The 14,603-nt window shown below is 38.2% G+C and overlaps 2 protein-coding genes across 2 annotated transcripts; one reads left to right on the forward strand and one right to left on the reverse strand.

Annotated features, from left to right (window-relative positions):
• Positions 1 to 313: 313 nt before the first annotated feature.
• ebna1bp2 (EBNA1 binding protein 2) lies at positions 314 to 4,332 on the forward strand. The gene is made up of 9 exons (XM_042516690.1): positions 314 to 521; positions 1,073 to 1,156; positions 1,343 to 1,515; positions 1,900 to 2,023; positions 2,344 to 2,433; positions 2,724 to 2,799; positions 3,018 to 3,108; positions 3,234 to 3,408; positions 3,538 to 4,332. The coding sequence occupies exons 1-9, from the start codon at positions 426 to 428 to the stop codon at positions 3,583 to 3,585; spliced, it is 957 nt and encodes a 318-aa protein (XP_042372624.1). The 5' UTR covers positions 314 to 425; the 3' UTR covers positions 3,586 to 4,332.
• An 11-nt stretch (positions 4,333 to 4,343) lies between these two features.
• fam183a (family with sequence similarity 183 member A) lies at positions 4,344 to 6,129 on the reverse strand. Its single transcript, XM_042516698.1, has 4 exons — positions 6,006 to 6,129; positions 4,926 to 4,985; positions 4,639 to 4,742; positions 4,344 to 4,452 (listed from the first exon to the last, which is right to left on the reverse strand). Exons 1-4 carry the CDS (start codon positions 6,124 to 6,126, stop codon positions 4,357 to 4,359), a joined length of 381 nt encoding a protein of 126 aa, XP_042372632.1. The 5' UTR covers positions 6,127 to 6,129; the 3' UTR covers positions 4,344 to 4,356.
• Between the last annotated feature and the right edge of the window lie 8,474 nt (positions 6,130 to 14,603).

The raw sequence follows: 14,603 nt of genomic DNA on the forward strand, positions 1-14,603 counted from the left end.
TGCAGTCCTCCAGGAACTGCAATTATTAAATATTTTAACGAGGAGTGAAAGGGGAATTCAATAACGTGACAGGAAAAACGACGGAAAAGGTAAAAACAAACAAACAAACAAAAACCAACCCAAAAACCTAAGTGCGTTGTCTTTTTATTAGAGTGTTAGATAATTTATGACAATGAACGCCACCATATTTGTCTCATTGATCTATTATAAATAAATAATTTGCCTGTATCTGAATTTTTTTTTTTCAATGTAGGAACCTTTGTTCTTATGCGTCCTTTCCGCCGGCGGATTGTATTGGTACAACGTTGCTGTTCGTCACTTCCTCCCCACGTGAAACCAACGAACGCGCGGTGCATGTGAGGAGCAGCACATCCACAACAGACTTCTTTGCGTTTAACGGCCGCCAAAACAAATATTATCATCTTATGATTATCGATAGCAGGACTATGGAGTCAGCAGAGGAGGAGTCGCTGCTCGGACAGGACTCTGAGGAGGAAGACAGTGAATTATCAGACGATGAGGTGAGGAAAACTGTTGGTATGCTAACAGTGGCTAAGGTTAGCAAGTCAAAGCTAACTACTGTAAAACTAAAATGTGTGTGTGTGTGTGTGTGTGTGTGTGTGCTGAATTTTGAAAAGTCGTTGTTGACACACTTATCCAGACGAGACTGACTTGACCTTTGTTTATAGTAACGTTGTGTGAGAATATAATGTTTACAAGGACGAAGCCTGAAATGTTTATTTTGTATAGTGTATATATTATTTTCGTATATTGCGCATCTTCCTTAAACGTCACCTCTTATTGCATTTAAAAAAAAAAAAAAAAGTATTATTGTCCAGCTTTTTGTAAATTATTTTATTCTGTATTTGTGTTGATTTTTGCACTACTTAAGTGTTGAAACTCCTCATGTGAAAACCTCCTGTGCAAACAGCCTGACTCTAATATTATATAAATGTTTACTGTCGCGTGCTGTGTATGTGTTTATACATTGACAGCAAGTGTGTCTGGTTGCACAACAAGATATGCAAGAGAATATAACTATAACCAAATTTTGTTTTGTTTTTTTTTGTAGCTCCAAGAAGCTTTTACGAAGGGGTTTTTGAAACCAGGGATGAACGTCCTGGTGGATAAACCCAAAAAATGTGTCAACAATGTGGTGAGTGAATTCATAATAACAGTCCTGTGCTGTTAGAACTCCTCACCAACTTTTGTGTTAGTTATGACACTAAGGAAAGAAAACACATTTGATATAATTCTGAACTGATTTTGAAAAAAAAAGATCCACTCCTGCAGCTATTCCAACAATAGTGTTACCTAACACAACGTGTCTCTTGTGATGCAGGAGGGTTTGAAACAGTGCCTTGCTGACTTCCGTAAAGATCTTCCCTGGGTGGAGAGGTTGGATATGACCAACCTGCCGGCTGAAGACGTTCTTTCTCAAGCTGAAGGAAAAGTTCCCAGTGCTAAAAATGGAGATGTCAATGCAGATGATGATTTTCAGAGAGAAATGTTCTTGTGAGTGACCAAAACATTATGTAACATTGTGAAAATTCTAAAAGTCATTGAGTCCATGTTCACAGATCTGAATCGCTTAGATTGACAGTGTTAGATGGAATTATTATTGATATTTTAAATGTCATGGCTGAGGAGTGTATTTATACATCTTTTAGTTCATTTATTTGTTTCACATTTATTGTTGTTTTCCAGTAATCAATAATAATTACTGCTGAATTTTATTTTGTCTTATATGTGCAATGTTAATAGTTGATGTGGGCTGCAAAAGACCCAACCCATGTGTACCTCTGAAGATTCATGGAATTTTCTACTTGCTAAAGGACATCTAACTTGTCCAAAGAGAGTGTATATTTAGAGTGTATATCTGTGTTTGTTCATGTCTAGCTACCGTCAAGCTCAAGCTACAGTTCTCGAGGCATTGCCTCTCCTGAGCAAGCATGGCATAGCCACCAAGAGGCCTGACGATTACTTTGCAGAGATGGCAAAGTCCGACCAGCAGATGCAGAAGGTGAGCTGGTTTGTGAATGTTACACTTGAAAGGTACAGATGCAATTTTGACAAATATAGTAAAAAAAACAACAACTAACAAACAGCAAAGCCGCAAGACCTACAGGTGTTTGTTGTTTTTTGAATCTTGACCAAAAACATCAAACATAATTCCAGTTTCTTTTTGTGTGTGGGTTTTTTTTTTATATCTGATGTTTTGGATAGACTGATGTGTAGCCTGACACGCACCACAGCCAGTTGTGTTATAAGTATTGTAAATGCTATTTTCAGACTTAAATACAAAAATATTTGTACAAACATGTTCTATATTCCTCTGTCCAGATCAGGAAAAAGCTGATCTCAAAGCAGATGATACTGGAGAAGTCAGAAAAGGCCAAGAAACTGCGCGAGCAAAGAAAGTTTGGCAAAAAGGTTGGTCGCTCTATGAAAAGCATTTTTTTTCCTCTTACAAGTCTCAGAAGTATTCCTCTTAGGTTTCAGTCTTTGAAGTACCTTTTATACATACAGGATATAATTTTCCATGTATATGCACCAAAGATATGCTTTTACACTGTCTATTATTGTTGTGTTAAAGTAATAGAAAAAACATGCAAAACAGATGCTAGATCAGCATCTTGGAGACGTCTTCATAAAAGGCCAATAGAGGCCAAATGATCTATATCGGTGTGAAGAGTTAACACAAGTTGTCATTATATTTCCAGGTCCAAATAGAAGTGATTCAGAAGAGGCAGAAAGAGAAGAAAGCTATGATGAGTGCTGTGAAGAAATACCAGAAAGGTGAGTATTTTTAAAAGTGTGATTTTATTCAAACATATCTTTCAAAGTGGAAAAAAAAATTCTTGCTGTGTCATTTATTGTGCACTGTGGGGAAAGAAACATTTGTAAATTGCTGTAAAATGTTTTTGGTTATTAACAGTATTCAATGTTTTGAGGTTTTGTTGTGTGAGAATGGTTTCAAATTGAGATTTTAGATTTCTAATCATTGTCACCCCTAGGAATGACCGACAAACTGGATTTCTTGGAAGGAGACCAGAAAAAGGGCAAAGACTCATCTCAGGTGCCAAACAAAGCAATAAACAAGAAGGGGTAAGGCGTTACATTTCAGCTTTGCACATTGCAATCACAAAAATCATGCGTGATATTTTTTTTAAACTCTTCACATTTGTGGCATTTTCACAAAAGGCTAAAAAAAAATACTACTATTTTGACAGCCCCAATGCCAAGAGAAAATACAAGGACCAGAAGTTTGGGTTCGGAGGCAAGAAGAGTGGGAAGAAGTGGAACACCAAGGAGAGCCACAACGATGTCTCCAGTTTCCGCGCCAAAGTGGCTCATGGGAAAGGCGGGAAGGGAGGGAAGAAAGGTGGCAAAGGTGGAAAACAGAATGTGAGTCTCACACACATGAAGCACTGCTGACTGATTTAATAAATGCAGAAAAATTGTCAGTAAATTATCATATTATCAGGGAAGTAGTTCTCTGTTCTAGACAAGCTCATGATTTTCTATGTTTTTCAGAAACGCCCGGGCAAGTCTGTACGCAAGAAGATGAAGTCCCGCTCGTAAAAAAACTGACTGAGGCTGGTCAATAGGCTGCACTTGGACTTTGTTTCTAGGCAGGGTTTCCTGCACCCGCTCCCCAGTCTCAACTACATTTACACCAGGAGACATTTAGCAGAACGTGGGCTTTTCTTCTACAGTTTTTGTACAACATGCCTTCTGTTAAACGTGTCTGGATTAATATGGAGGATCCTTCAAGCTACAGAGAGAAAACCGTCCTGCCATATTGCTTAAGAAGTTATTTGAAGGACATGACTGGTGAAGAAAAGGTCTCACTGCAGAAAGAGTAAAGCCAGGAGTGGACTACATGGAGCCAACTAAACCACAAAGGAAAAAAGTGTTTTATTGAGTATAATTGACTCTATATCCCTATTTGAGAAGGTGGTTTAAAAGCCACTTTCTGTGATTACATCCTGATGTCCACACAAGCCTCATTGTTGTTTAATTTACACTGTGTGTGCTCTTCAGAGTTTTGTGTTTTCTGCTTTATTTTTTTCTAACTCAGCTCCTTGACTCACTGATTCTCTCCCATGTGACATGACATTTTATAATATTGAGCAGCTGTTAGTTTTGCCCTTTCCTGTTCATTAATATGATAAGTATGTGAGGGGCATGTGTGCTTCGTATAGACCTGTGCTGGTAAATGTTGCCCCGCAAGCGTTTTTTCTCAGCTCGCTGAGATGGAAATGAGAAAGGGCAGCTTCTGGGGATGACACTTGTATGTTTTTTACAATAAACACATACATTTGAAAATGGGTTGCTCATTTTTTTGGCGATCTAATTTGATGAACGCAGGGCAGATTCTTTGTGTTTGGTGATGTCCGTGCTGAATCGGTTGAAGTTGAGTCTTTTATCGCTGCGGTGCGACGGGACCTAAAGGGAGAAAAAGGACAGAATAAGTATTAGAGTAAGATCTGGAGATTAACATCCGTTTCTTTGGGTTTGATCGTTGAAATTAACTGAATTCAGGATCTAAAGTGCGGTTTTCTGCTCACATGCCACCCTGGTGTCCTGCAGTTTTGTTCATATTTGTAATTGTGTAAGCAGTGTTTTCCTCACCAGTGGAGTTGACACCCATCCTATCTCCTGACTCTCAGTCTGTGGCATTGCATATTTCTTAGTGGGCTCCTGGCGGGCCTTATGGAAGGCTTCAATGAAGTCCGCTGGGAAAGAGAGACGTGTGCATAATCAGTAAAAACAGATCTCAAAGATTTACAGCTGTTTCATCCTGTCTGGGATCGTAGGGGGCTGCAGTAACGTAAAAGTCTATGTAAGTGTTGTTTAGGCAGAGGAGAAGAAAAAAGCAAAACATTTCTGTAGTTTCAAGGGAATTTGTGGTAACTTACAGTTCTCTGCAACCAATTCTGTTGGTTTCCTGGACATGGGTTTGTCTGGCAGGATGTGTACTAAGAGGCAGTGGCGATACATTGTGAGAAAAAGATGCAGTATACAATCAAATATATACAGTTTAACTAGCAAAAGATACATTAATAGACGGCAATTATGACAGGGCCAAATGCTGTTTTTTCAATGAGTAATCAGAGCTTTTACTTAAGTAAAAGTGGTAAAACTACTCTGTAAAGATACTGTGTTACAAGCAAAAGTCCTACATTCAAGATTTCAAATATAGAAAAGTAAAGACAGCAAAGTATAATTACAGTATTGCAGTGATAGTATTACTTGATGGACAGAATGGTCGGTTTCAGACAGTGTACAGTATACTGTTCAAAGATATACAGTAAATCATATTTTACTTTTTAAACTAAAGCGTAAACCTAAGATCTCATGTTTTCTTTGTCAACTAACAAATAACTCCTGATAAATGCAGTAAAGTAGAAAGTAGCACAACTACAACACACAACTTTTCCTTTTTAGTTGCTATTTCATTGACACTTTTACATAGTTTTTTATTGCCTATTTTACAGTGGTTGGATGTTATTAATTAGTCAAGTACTGTATTTTAGTACAAATTTGAGGTACTTGAGTTCTTTCTTTTCATGCCATGTTATACATTTTTGTTACTTTACAGATTAGGATTTTTGCATAAAAACATACTACTGCTCTTTTGTGATTTTTATTCTAATTGAAACATTTAAATATCTGTTAATACTTTTTTATGTAGCATGGAAGGGGCTTTAGCTAAATTGTGCGATCCTGTATTGTTTAATGTCAATAAAACTTGGAGTAGGAAGAAGTAAAGTAAACAAACCTCTACTTTAAGTAACTGCTCAAGTAAATGTGGCCTACAAAGTTACTTTCTCCCATTGGCCAGTAGCTGCCTTTAATAGATAACTATTGGCAGTATCTTTAAAACTTTATATGTGAGAAATAACCTTAGTCCCTGTTTGTTTATTAAATTACTGAAAAATTCACTTCAAGTACTTTTTAAATCTTAGGATTTTAAGGAGCACAGACTCTGAACTCACATTTCCGGTGTGGGTTAATGCTGAACTCCATGTGCAGTTTCTGGTGTCTCTGCTCTTTCCGGATCGTCTCAACATGAATTGCGTTCTGACGAACCAAATCCATTTTCTCCTTTTCTGCCATGTTTAAAATACAATCCTAAATCAATCCGCACTGATATCGACAGCTGGCAAAGCAAAGAGGCTTTCAGTGGAGGGTGGGAGGAGATTTTGTTACCTGGCAACTGTCAACACTACTTCGGGCTGCAGTGGCTTCATACGGCCACACGGTGGGGCAGCGCGCTCACGTTTGCGCCATTCATCCACGAGTGAATGGAGTTAATCCTTTATAGCACACTACAACATATCTCAGCAGTGGAGTAAAGCAGTACATTTACTCAAGTACTGCTCTTAACTGCAATTTTGAAGTACTTTATACTAATACTATACTTCTACTTTAGAAGCAAATATTATAGACATACTTTTAACTCCACTGGATTTGTTTGAAAATTTTAGTTAGGCTACCAGTTACTTTTTTAGATTACTAATAGCCTACAAAATAAAATCTAATCTTTCGTCAACAGAAAAAAGATGATAATGTATTATTACAGGTCAAGATCACATAAAACTTTACTTATTTAGGAAGAGAATTCACAAAATATCTGGCTGTGTAAAAACAAATACAAATTAACCCCACCTTTACCTGCTGCAACATTAAAGTGATGCACACATTAATAATTTTAGTCCATCTATATAATGTTCATTAATTTGAAATGGGCCATGATGTTTAAGGACACCTTTTATTTTGGCACTTTAAGTATAATTTGAAACTTTCACTCCAGGAACATTTTGCATGCAGGAGTATTTCTACACTCTTACTTTTACTTAAGCAAAACATTGAAATGCTTCACTGTATTTCAGTGAAACATCAAAAAGTAGAAACCACCACAGCAGCAGAGGCAACACTTTCAACTATAATCCTAATATGAAAATATATCCTAATATAAGTTATTATTCTAATTACTGAATTTCTGTACAAGACATTGTGATCACTGAAAAATAATATTGAGCATTTTGCCAACAGAGATGGCAAAAAACCCAAAAGAAGATCATTTCTAACTGGATAAATCATTGTGTCACATGTATTATTACACATACTTATTTAACTTTACATACAGGAAATATGTTCCAGTTTACAGACAAGACATCAGCAAGAATTTAAGAGTTCGATTTAGAATTAGTGCAACATTTGAACAAAAAATTGGGAATTTCTGTTTCCTTGTCTATCAGAGCTTTGCAGTCTTCCCACTGACTTCCAGGAGCCATTTGTTCATCCCAATAAATGCTGTTTTCCCTTCAAACGACTGCTGTTCTGTGCCATGTTGAAAATGTTTGCCTGGAGCAAACAAACCCATCAAAATGTAGTGGAAGAGTGCTGAATGAATGAATACGTCCAGACTGAGAAAATATAGTCGGCCCGAATACTGTGTGATTTCTTTTTTTTTTTTTTTTTTTTGCTTGCATATGTTCTCTTAGGGCGACAGATGACAGTTGAGGCATTTTTCTCAGTTCACTCACCACGACTGTCTGCTGTAAATCTGCACAAACACACACTGACACACTTTTGCCGCATCAACACAACAAGTTCGAGTGCATGTGTGGCTTGACAGCTGCGAGCGTTTCACACTACAGCAAAAAAACAAACTTTTACGAAAGTAACAAGAGCGTCTCTGAGATGACCATTGACCTTGTGACAGTGCAGTGTGTGGAGTGGCATTTCTTCACATTGTCTTGGAGCACACTTGACTTCCCCTGCTCTCTGCAGTGTCACAGATCACACATAAATAACAGTACTTTCACATCTTGTAAATAGTACTTATGGCTGGGTGGTTTCTGTTGGGTGTGCTGATATGCTTTCAAGGCTGCAGTTGCCGACTTCTCAACACTTGTCTCCTCAAATTTCATTTCATTTCCCTTTCATTTGGTTTCTCCTCCTCCTCGTCCTTCTTCCTCACACTGTCCCATCTGTTCTTTTTGGAAGTAATCACTCTGTTTTCTCCCCTTCCTATATTTGTGTGTGAACTTTGTGTATTTGCTTCTGTTCACAGACAGCTTAATAAAGGTTGTTGGTATCCTTCTTATAACCTGATTCAAGCTTTATTGGCCCTGCATGAAAGATATAATGGAAACAGGTAATAACTCAAACACTGGAGGGGCCAGAGGGTGACATTTCAGTGATTTCAGTGTGGGTGGGTGACAAGTCCCCTGTGGTGTTTGTGTATGTGTGAGAGGAAGAGTGAGCAATATGTATTATGGGAGGATGGGAGGGCTTGCGGTGTCAAGGTTTGTTCCCCAGCTCTTGTCACAGTGTCGGGCCGAGTTATCATCAAGGCAGCTTTTGAGCTCTTCAGGCTGGGAATAGTCAAAGGCCAGTTTGTGAGTTTGTTCAAAATCCAGTGTCATCCACATGCCGGAGAAGGTATTACACATGGTGTGTGAGCTGATTGAGAATGACAAGTTTTCAGCAAACTATTCCCCATTCTCCCCTCTAACATGTATACTTAACAAGGAGCCATTTGTATGTCAAGTAATGAGTGTTAACAGCTGGGATTTAGTCTCCATCATCCCCTGAGCATCAGAAAAGACACATTCTTTAATTTTATTATGCTCTGGGTATTTGGTTTATACATAAATATATCTATTTATCTATCTATCTATCTATCTCTATATCTATCTATCTATATATATATATCTATATCTATATATATATGATGCACTCAGTGCATTTCCTTTGAATTTTGATCACAAATTTGTTCAAACTCATGTTGGTGAGCACTTTTCCTTTTCCTTTGCATTCACCTGACAGGTGTGGCATCAAGACACTGATTAGAAGCCTGATTACTACCCAGGTGTACCTTGTTCTGGTCACAATAAAAGGTCACTCTAAAAATGTGCAGATCTAATGAAGCCCTCACATCAAGTTTTGTTGTTTTGTTCATCAGATTTCTCCATTAGTTGTAAATGGAAATTACCTCACAAATGACATAAAGTGCTTTTGGGGAAATCAAACACAAATAAATTCTTTCACCAGCGACATTTCAATGCAGGAGAGTCCCACTTGTTTCCTCCTCTGTGCACGCTGTTAGGATAATTAGACAATTTAGGCAAAATTAGAGGGCAGTGGGTCTGAACATCTTTTCACCATTGAGATAAACATCCACCCAAAAAGCAAATGCAACCATAATGAGGAAACCTCTTTGATCACACTATCAAGCTATAATCCACAAATCTCGCATTCACATATCAAAACCAGCAGACAGCTCTTTAGAAATATACAAAGAACGAGACATACAGTATCAGCACCTTTACTGCTGTTTTCCCCTACAGATCACTTGCTTTCTTTCATGCTAACTCAATGCACCAGCCTCTGACCTTTCCTAACATCGCTCTGTTTTAATTACCAAGTGCCCTCCATTGCCTGCTAATTAAAACACTATGTCATGTATTATTCAGCCATTTTCTCCACCATTGCTCTAACATAAAACAAACGGGAGGTGCATGCTTTTTCCCGTCACACTCCATCTAATCCACTCTAACATGTGTATGATGGCTAATGAAAGCCGATGATATTTTCCTAAGAGGTGGAAATGTTTGCTGAGGTTTTTAACCTTAATAAAATCTCTCTGTATTTTTTCACTCTGTGCAGCTGCTGACCTTTGCTTGGAGTGTCTGTGACTGAGACTCAAAGCAAGCTGTACCATTTTCAATCAAGCACCACTTAATAAAAATGTAAATTGATTTTCTGTTGCACAAATGCAGTCTGGAATGGAATTTTAAAGAGCTGCGTTCATTGAAAATGTACCAGTATAACCAGTGATAAGCACATGATGGGGGGGAGTATGGTAACCTTCAAAACTAAGATAAGCATAATGTATGTATGGTATAGATCCAAGGGTAAATGCTGTCCTTTCCATGCATTGCCTGTGGTAAACATTTTCATTATTCTTTTATTTGAGTGTGCACACCATTCTAAATATACAAAAACATAACACATTTGAGCTTTTATTTTGATATCTAAAATGGAACTGAATTTATAAGAAATGAATGTGAGTGCCGAACGTAAACCACAACGTGCCAGCTTCCAATCCAGCCAGCGACTATAGTTAAGCATCACTGCCTATCTTTCTCCCCCCTTGTTTACTATCATCTCACTATTGGCAACTTTATAAGGCAAAAATACATACTTACAATACTAATTTCAAGTAAGTAAAACCACACACTTTATGAAAGTCTACACGGCTGCGCTCTCAGCTGATGCCATCCAGTGGCAGATGCGAAAGGTGGCTTTTAGCATTGGGATCTTACATTGAAAGAATTGGCAGCATTTGACGACTACAAAAACTATGTCTTATAGAATTTGGGTGTAAATGCTTTTAATTTGCAACTGCGAATATGTTTCAGAGCCACCCATAATTATTATTTTTAATCTTAGTTGCAAAATGTCCAGAACACATAAGGGCTGCCCCCTCAAAGTTGAAAAGTCAGTCGGTCAGAAACCCCTCAGTCGACTGAGATTCTGCAAGTCGAGTGGTAATCTTCTTTTCTTTATGTTTTTTTTCAGGCAGTGCATTCTTTGCTTTCACACTGCTCTCCGGTACAGCCAGCTGCAGCTCAGCCTAGCCTAACTTGGCTTGCTTACAAACTATTTGGAAAAGGAGAGATTAGTTAAATATTTGTCTTAATCAGCTAAATCCAATTCGTCTGACATAATTCTGAGTCGGGTAAAGCCCTTTAACTCATTCCTAAATGCTCAGTGCCAATGTATTTCTTTAGTTTTCTTAAAATATACTTCTATAAAACGTGATAACTGATTGTTTCAGCATCTGTAACATTTGTTTGAGAATAGTGAAGATTGTTGTCCTGGTTAAATAATTGGAATTGAAGTGATTTGAAGCAAGAGATCAGACATCTTAACCTTATTGACAGACCCTTGACCTAAACTGCAAGCTTTTCTAAACCTTGACAAAAGTGCTTTTGTTGTCTAAACACATAAAGGAATCAAGATATAAACCCTGTCCTCTGGTATCAAAGATCTGCACATTTTATGCCCACCAAACACCTCCCTAAGACTTATGGTAACATGATCCATGTAGGAAATATATCAGGCCAAACAAATTAAATGTTATTTCAAGGACACATGGTTGGTTGAGGTGGTGTCAAAGAGGCATTTCGCATGCCCAACAAGAACTCTCAACACTGTACAGTCAAGTCTCCTCTGCCAAAGAAACTGTCCAAATTAAACCATGATATCATGGGAACCTTTATTTAATGAGAAAATAAACTAAATATTTGTTTGCAGATAGTAATAAAATCTAAATCCAAAGTTTAAGATTCTCAGCTGACAATAAAGATTTCAAGAATTTGTTTAGGAGCACACTAAGCTGTACTGTGATCTCTCACTGAGACCGTGAGAAAGTGGTTTTGTGGTTTGGCTCTGGACCCCCGTGTCTGCTCTGTCTGTGGCTGCCAGTCAACCAGAACACTAATCTAACAGCAGATACAATCCCACCCATCTCAGCCCTTTGTCTCCTCACGCACTGTGATAATAATTTATCTCAGCTTTTTATCTGATTTTTTTTTTTGACCCCAGTAGAGAGACTGTGGGTGTTTACTTATCTGATAATGGATTTTTACCCTCCACTCTTTTAAACAACTCATGTTTGGAGAATCGGGGCACCTTTATGCGGAGACACACACATACAAACACAAACCTCTGCTGTGTGATTGTTCTATCTATTCTCCTCGCGCTGGAAACAACAGGTGATAGCAGGACCACATGTACCAGTACATGTAAGAACACACATACACACTTGTGTTTTCTAGTTTGTTTTGATAGCCGTGTAGGTGTCTGGGGCTCCATGGAGACATCATGGTCGTGGGAAAGCTGTCTTCCCATCAGATGGTAGCTCTGTGTCACCAGTGCGGTTGTCTGTAATCTCCTGTTTTGTCTCACTGAAGGAGACTTTCTCAGGTAGGACAGAGCACAGCAGAGATTACTGTAGTATAGATTATGATATACAGAGAAATGTAATGAAAACGTTGTAAGAAAAATGAACCTTTTTTACCTTTTAAACTGTTGTTAGGTCATTTCTCGGTGGTGGAGCTGAACTCTCAATTGATGAAGTGATTCAGCACTGTAAGGTTTTGAATTCACTTTTTAACTTAATGTTGACTGCAAAAAAGGAAGTACCGCTGCAATTCCCAATGGAAAATACAAAAAAAGTGTTTCTAGGATAAAATAAAAAGTGGAAGTGCGAACGCTGAAATAATTATCATCTTTTCTTGCAATTTTTCAGCAGGATTAAGCCCCATATTTTCTGTACTCATTCAATGTATTGAGATATTTTACTTTTTTTTTTTCTCTCCCAGAACTGTTGAACACAATGCCTTCCTTGCTCTCTCAAAAGAGTAGCATGTTACAGTGTGTCACAATTTCAATGTGCCAATTGAGGAATGGATTATCACCAACTGAGTCACTAGCAGGATTATCAGTTACAAGGGCACTGAAAGACATGCTGAGTAGAAATTACCATGCTATTGTTCCGATGGTTCATAAGTTGGAAGACCGCATTGACCAAAAAAATGTCTGATTAGAACAAAAGACTGACAGCCCGTTATCCCGAAAACAAAAGTGCATGGTTCCAAAAGGCCATTTCTCTGATAATGGCTGAACACTACCAAACAGGAGGGCAGATTCTTCCCATAATCTTAACCAATCTCACTCTTTATGCCTAAATCTAACTAACTCAACCAACAAGGGCAACAAGTACTAGCCAGTCAGAGGTAAAGTAGGTTAGGTCATGCATGCTTTTCTCTAGAATAGGATAGCTGGTTAGGATCAGTGTGACGGGTCAATGAGAGGAGAGTATTGCCATAATGTCCAGTAGGGAGCTCTGCCTGTGCTCATAGAACCAGGATTACAATATCGTAACCTTCACTTTGGTTTGATGCATGGAATTTAATTAGTAACCCACCTAACTAGTTTGCTTGCTACATAGCCCAGCAACATTTTTTAGTGGCTCACAATCAAATTATTCCTCGTATTTTCCTCCTGACCGCAGTAGCTTGTCTTCATTAGTAGCGATGGCCTGGAGTGAGTGTGTCAGGTTGATGGGTTTTTCTCTGCCTTGCCTGCTAGCGTGAGCAAGTGATTAGCTCATTGTTAGCTTGGTAAGTGGTGACAAGACAGGACACCCCTGGGTTTGTGTGTGCTTGTTTGTGTATTTGAGAGAGGCAGTGTGCATGGATATATGAGATGAAACATTAACGTTTTTTGAATGTGAGAGATTGTCTGTGCACCCTGACTCACACCCCATCGATTTGCTGAAGAAATTATGTTTTCGCTCTCTGCCCCGACACCTCACTTATCACCCACCTCAATAATATGTGTGTGTTTGGCCTTCTGGTGAAGACACCACCACCCGCAGTTCATAACACATGAAGGGATGCACATAAATACACATACAGAGCACTCTCATGCATTAGCAACCCCATGACAAACTATGTTACAGCTCCAGATGTGGCCCTTCGTGTCAGTAGGCAGGTGTGTTACTGGATTGGTGTATTTATTGAAAGTGCTCTGCAAACATGCTCTCTAACATGCACTCAGTCAGACATCTGAGACACTTAACTGTTGGGAGAAGTTTCTCTGGAGGGCTTAGGGGATTTCTTGGTTAGGCTTAAGTAAAAAAAATCACGGTCTGTTTTAAAGTTAATAGATTTCTCCACACCAAAAGCATTGGTTATGAGCAGCGCAGAGTAGACTATTGCATCACAGACATTTCACACTGTTTTTTTTTTTTTGCAATACAAGCATCAAATACAACCTTAGCCCTTTGAAACCTGGATTGACATCACTTTTTTGTCCTGCTCTCAGACACCTTTCACAAGTATAAAACTTTCAACTCTGAGAAAATTGGTTTGATTTCTTCCAAAACTTGGGAGAAAAAACGTAATGAGCAACATGGCAAAAAATGTTCTGCAAAGTGCAAGAAGTGACTTGATTTAGAAAAGTCCATAGGCATCATAAGGCAGGGCTTTATTTTACAGGTCCATATTTCCAAATTCTTTTTTGTAGTTTTTAGAAAGGAGTTTTTAAATTGGTGCTAAGCATAAGGGGGAGTAAAGATAGTTATGTTGAGTTAATGTCCACTTCCAGACAGATTACACTGAGAGAAGTACTGCAATCTTAATAATTAGAAAAACACTTACAACCAATGAAATGTTCAAATATTGTTCAAAACTCTTCTCATATTGAATTATGTGCTCGCCTGTAGGCAAATTTAAAGATTCTTAGAAACACACACATTTCTGTAATTAAATAATGTTCTCACTTATTGTCCTTGGAGCACAGAGTTCTGACAGCTCACTAAAGCCTTATATTGAAACATGAACCAATCCGTTTTTTAAAATGATTTAACATTATTTTAATGCGTTTCATTGTCACTGTGAAATAGATAACGTTGAAACTTTAATGGTGGCCCTCCCCTCCTTTTTACAAAACATGTTGCGAGACAATAATTTGGAGAACATCAGTAAATGTAAAAGCGAGATGAGCCATGA

This window comes from Plectropomus leopardus, chromosome 3 (genome assembly GCF_008729295.1).
Source record: "Plectropomus leopardus isolate mb chromosome 3, YSFRI_Pleo_2.0, whole genome shotgun sequence".
Taxonomy (NCBI): Eukaryota; Metazoa; Chordata; class Actinopteri; order Perciformes; family Serranidae; genus Plectropomus; species Plectropomus leopardus.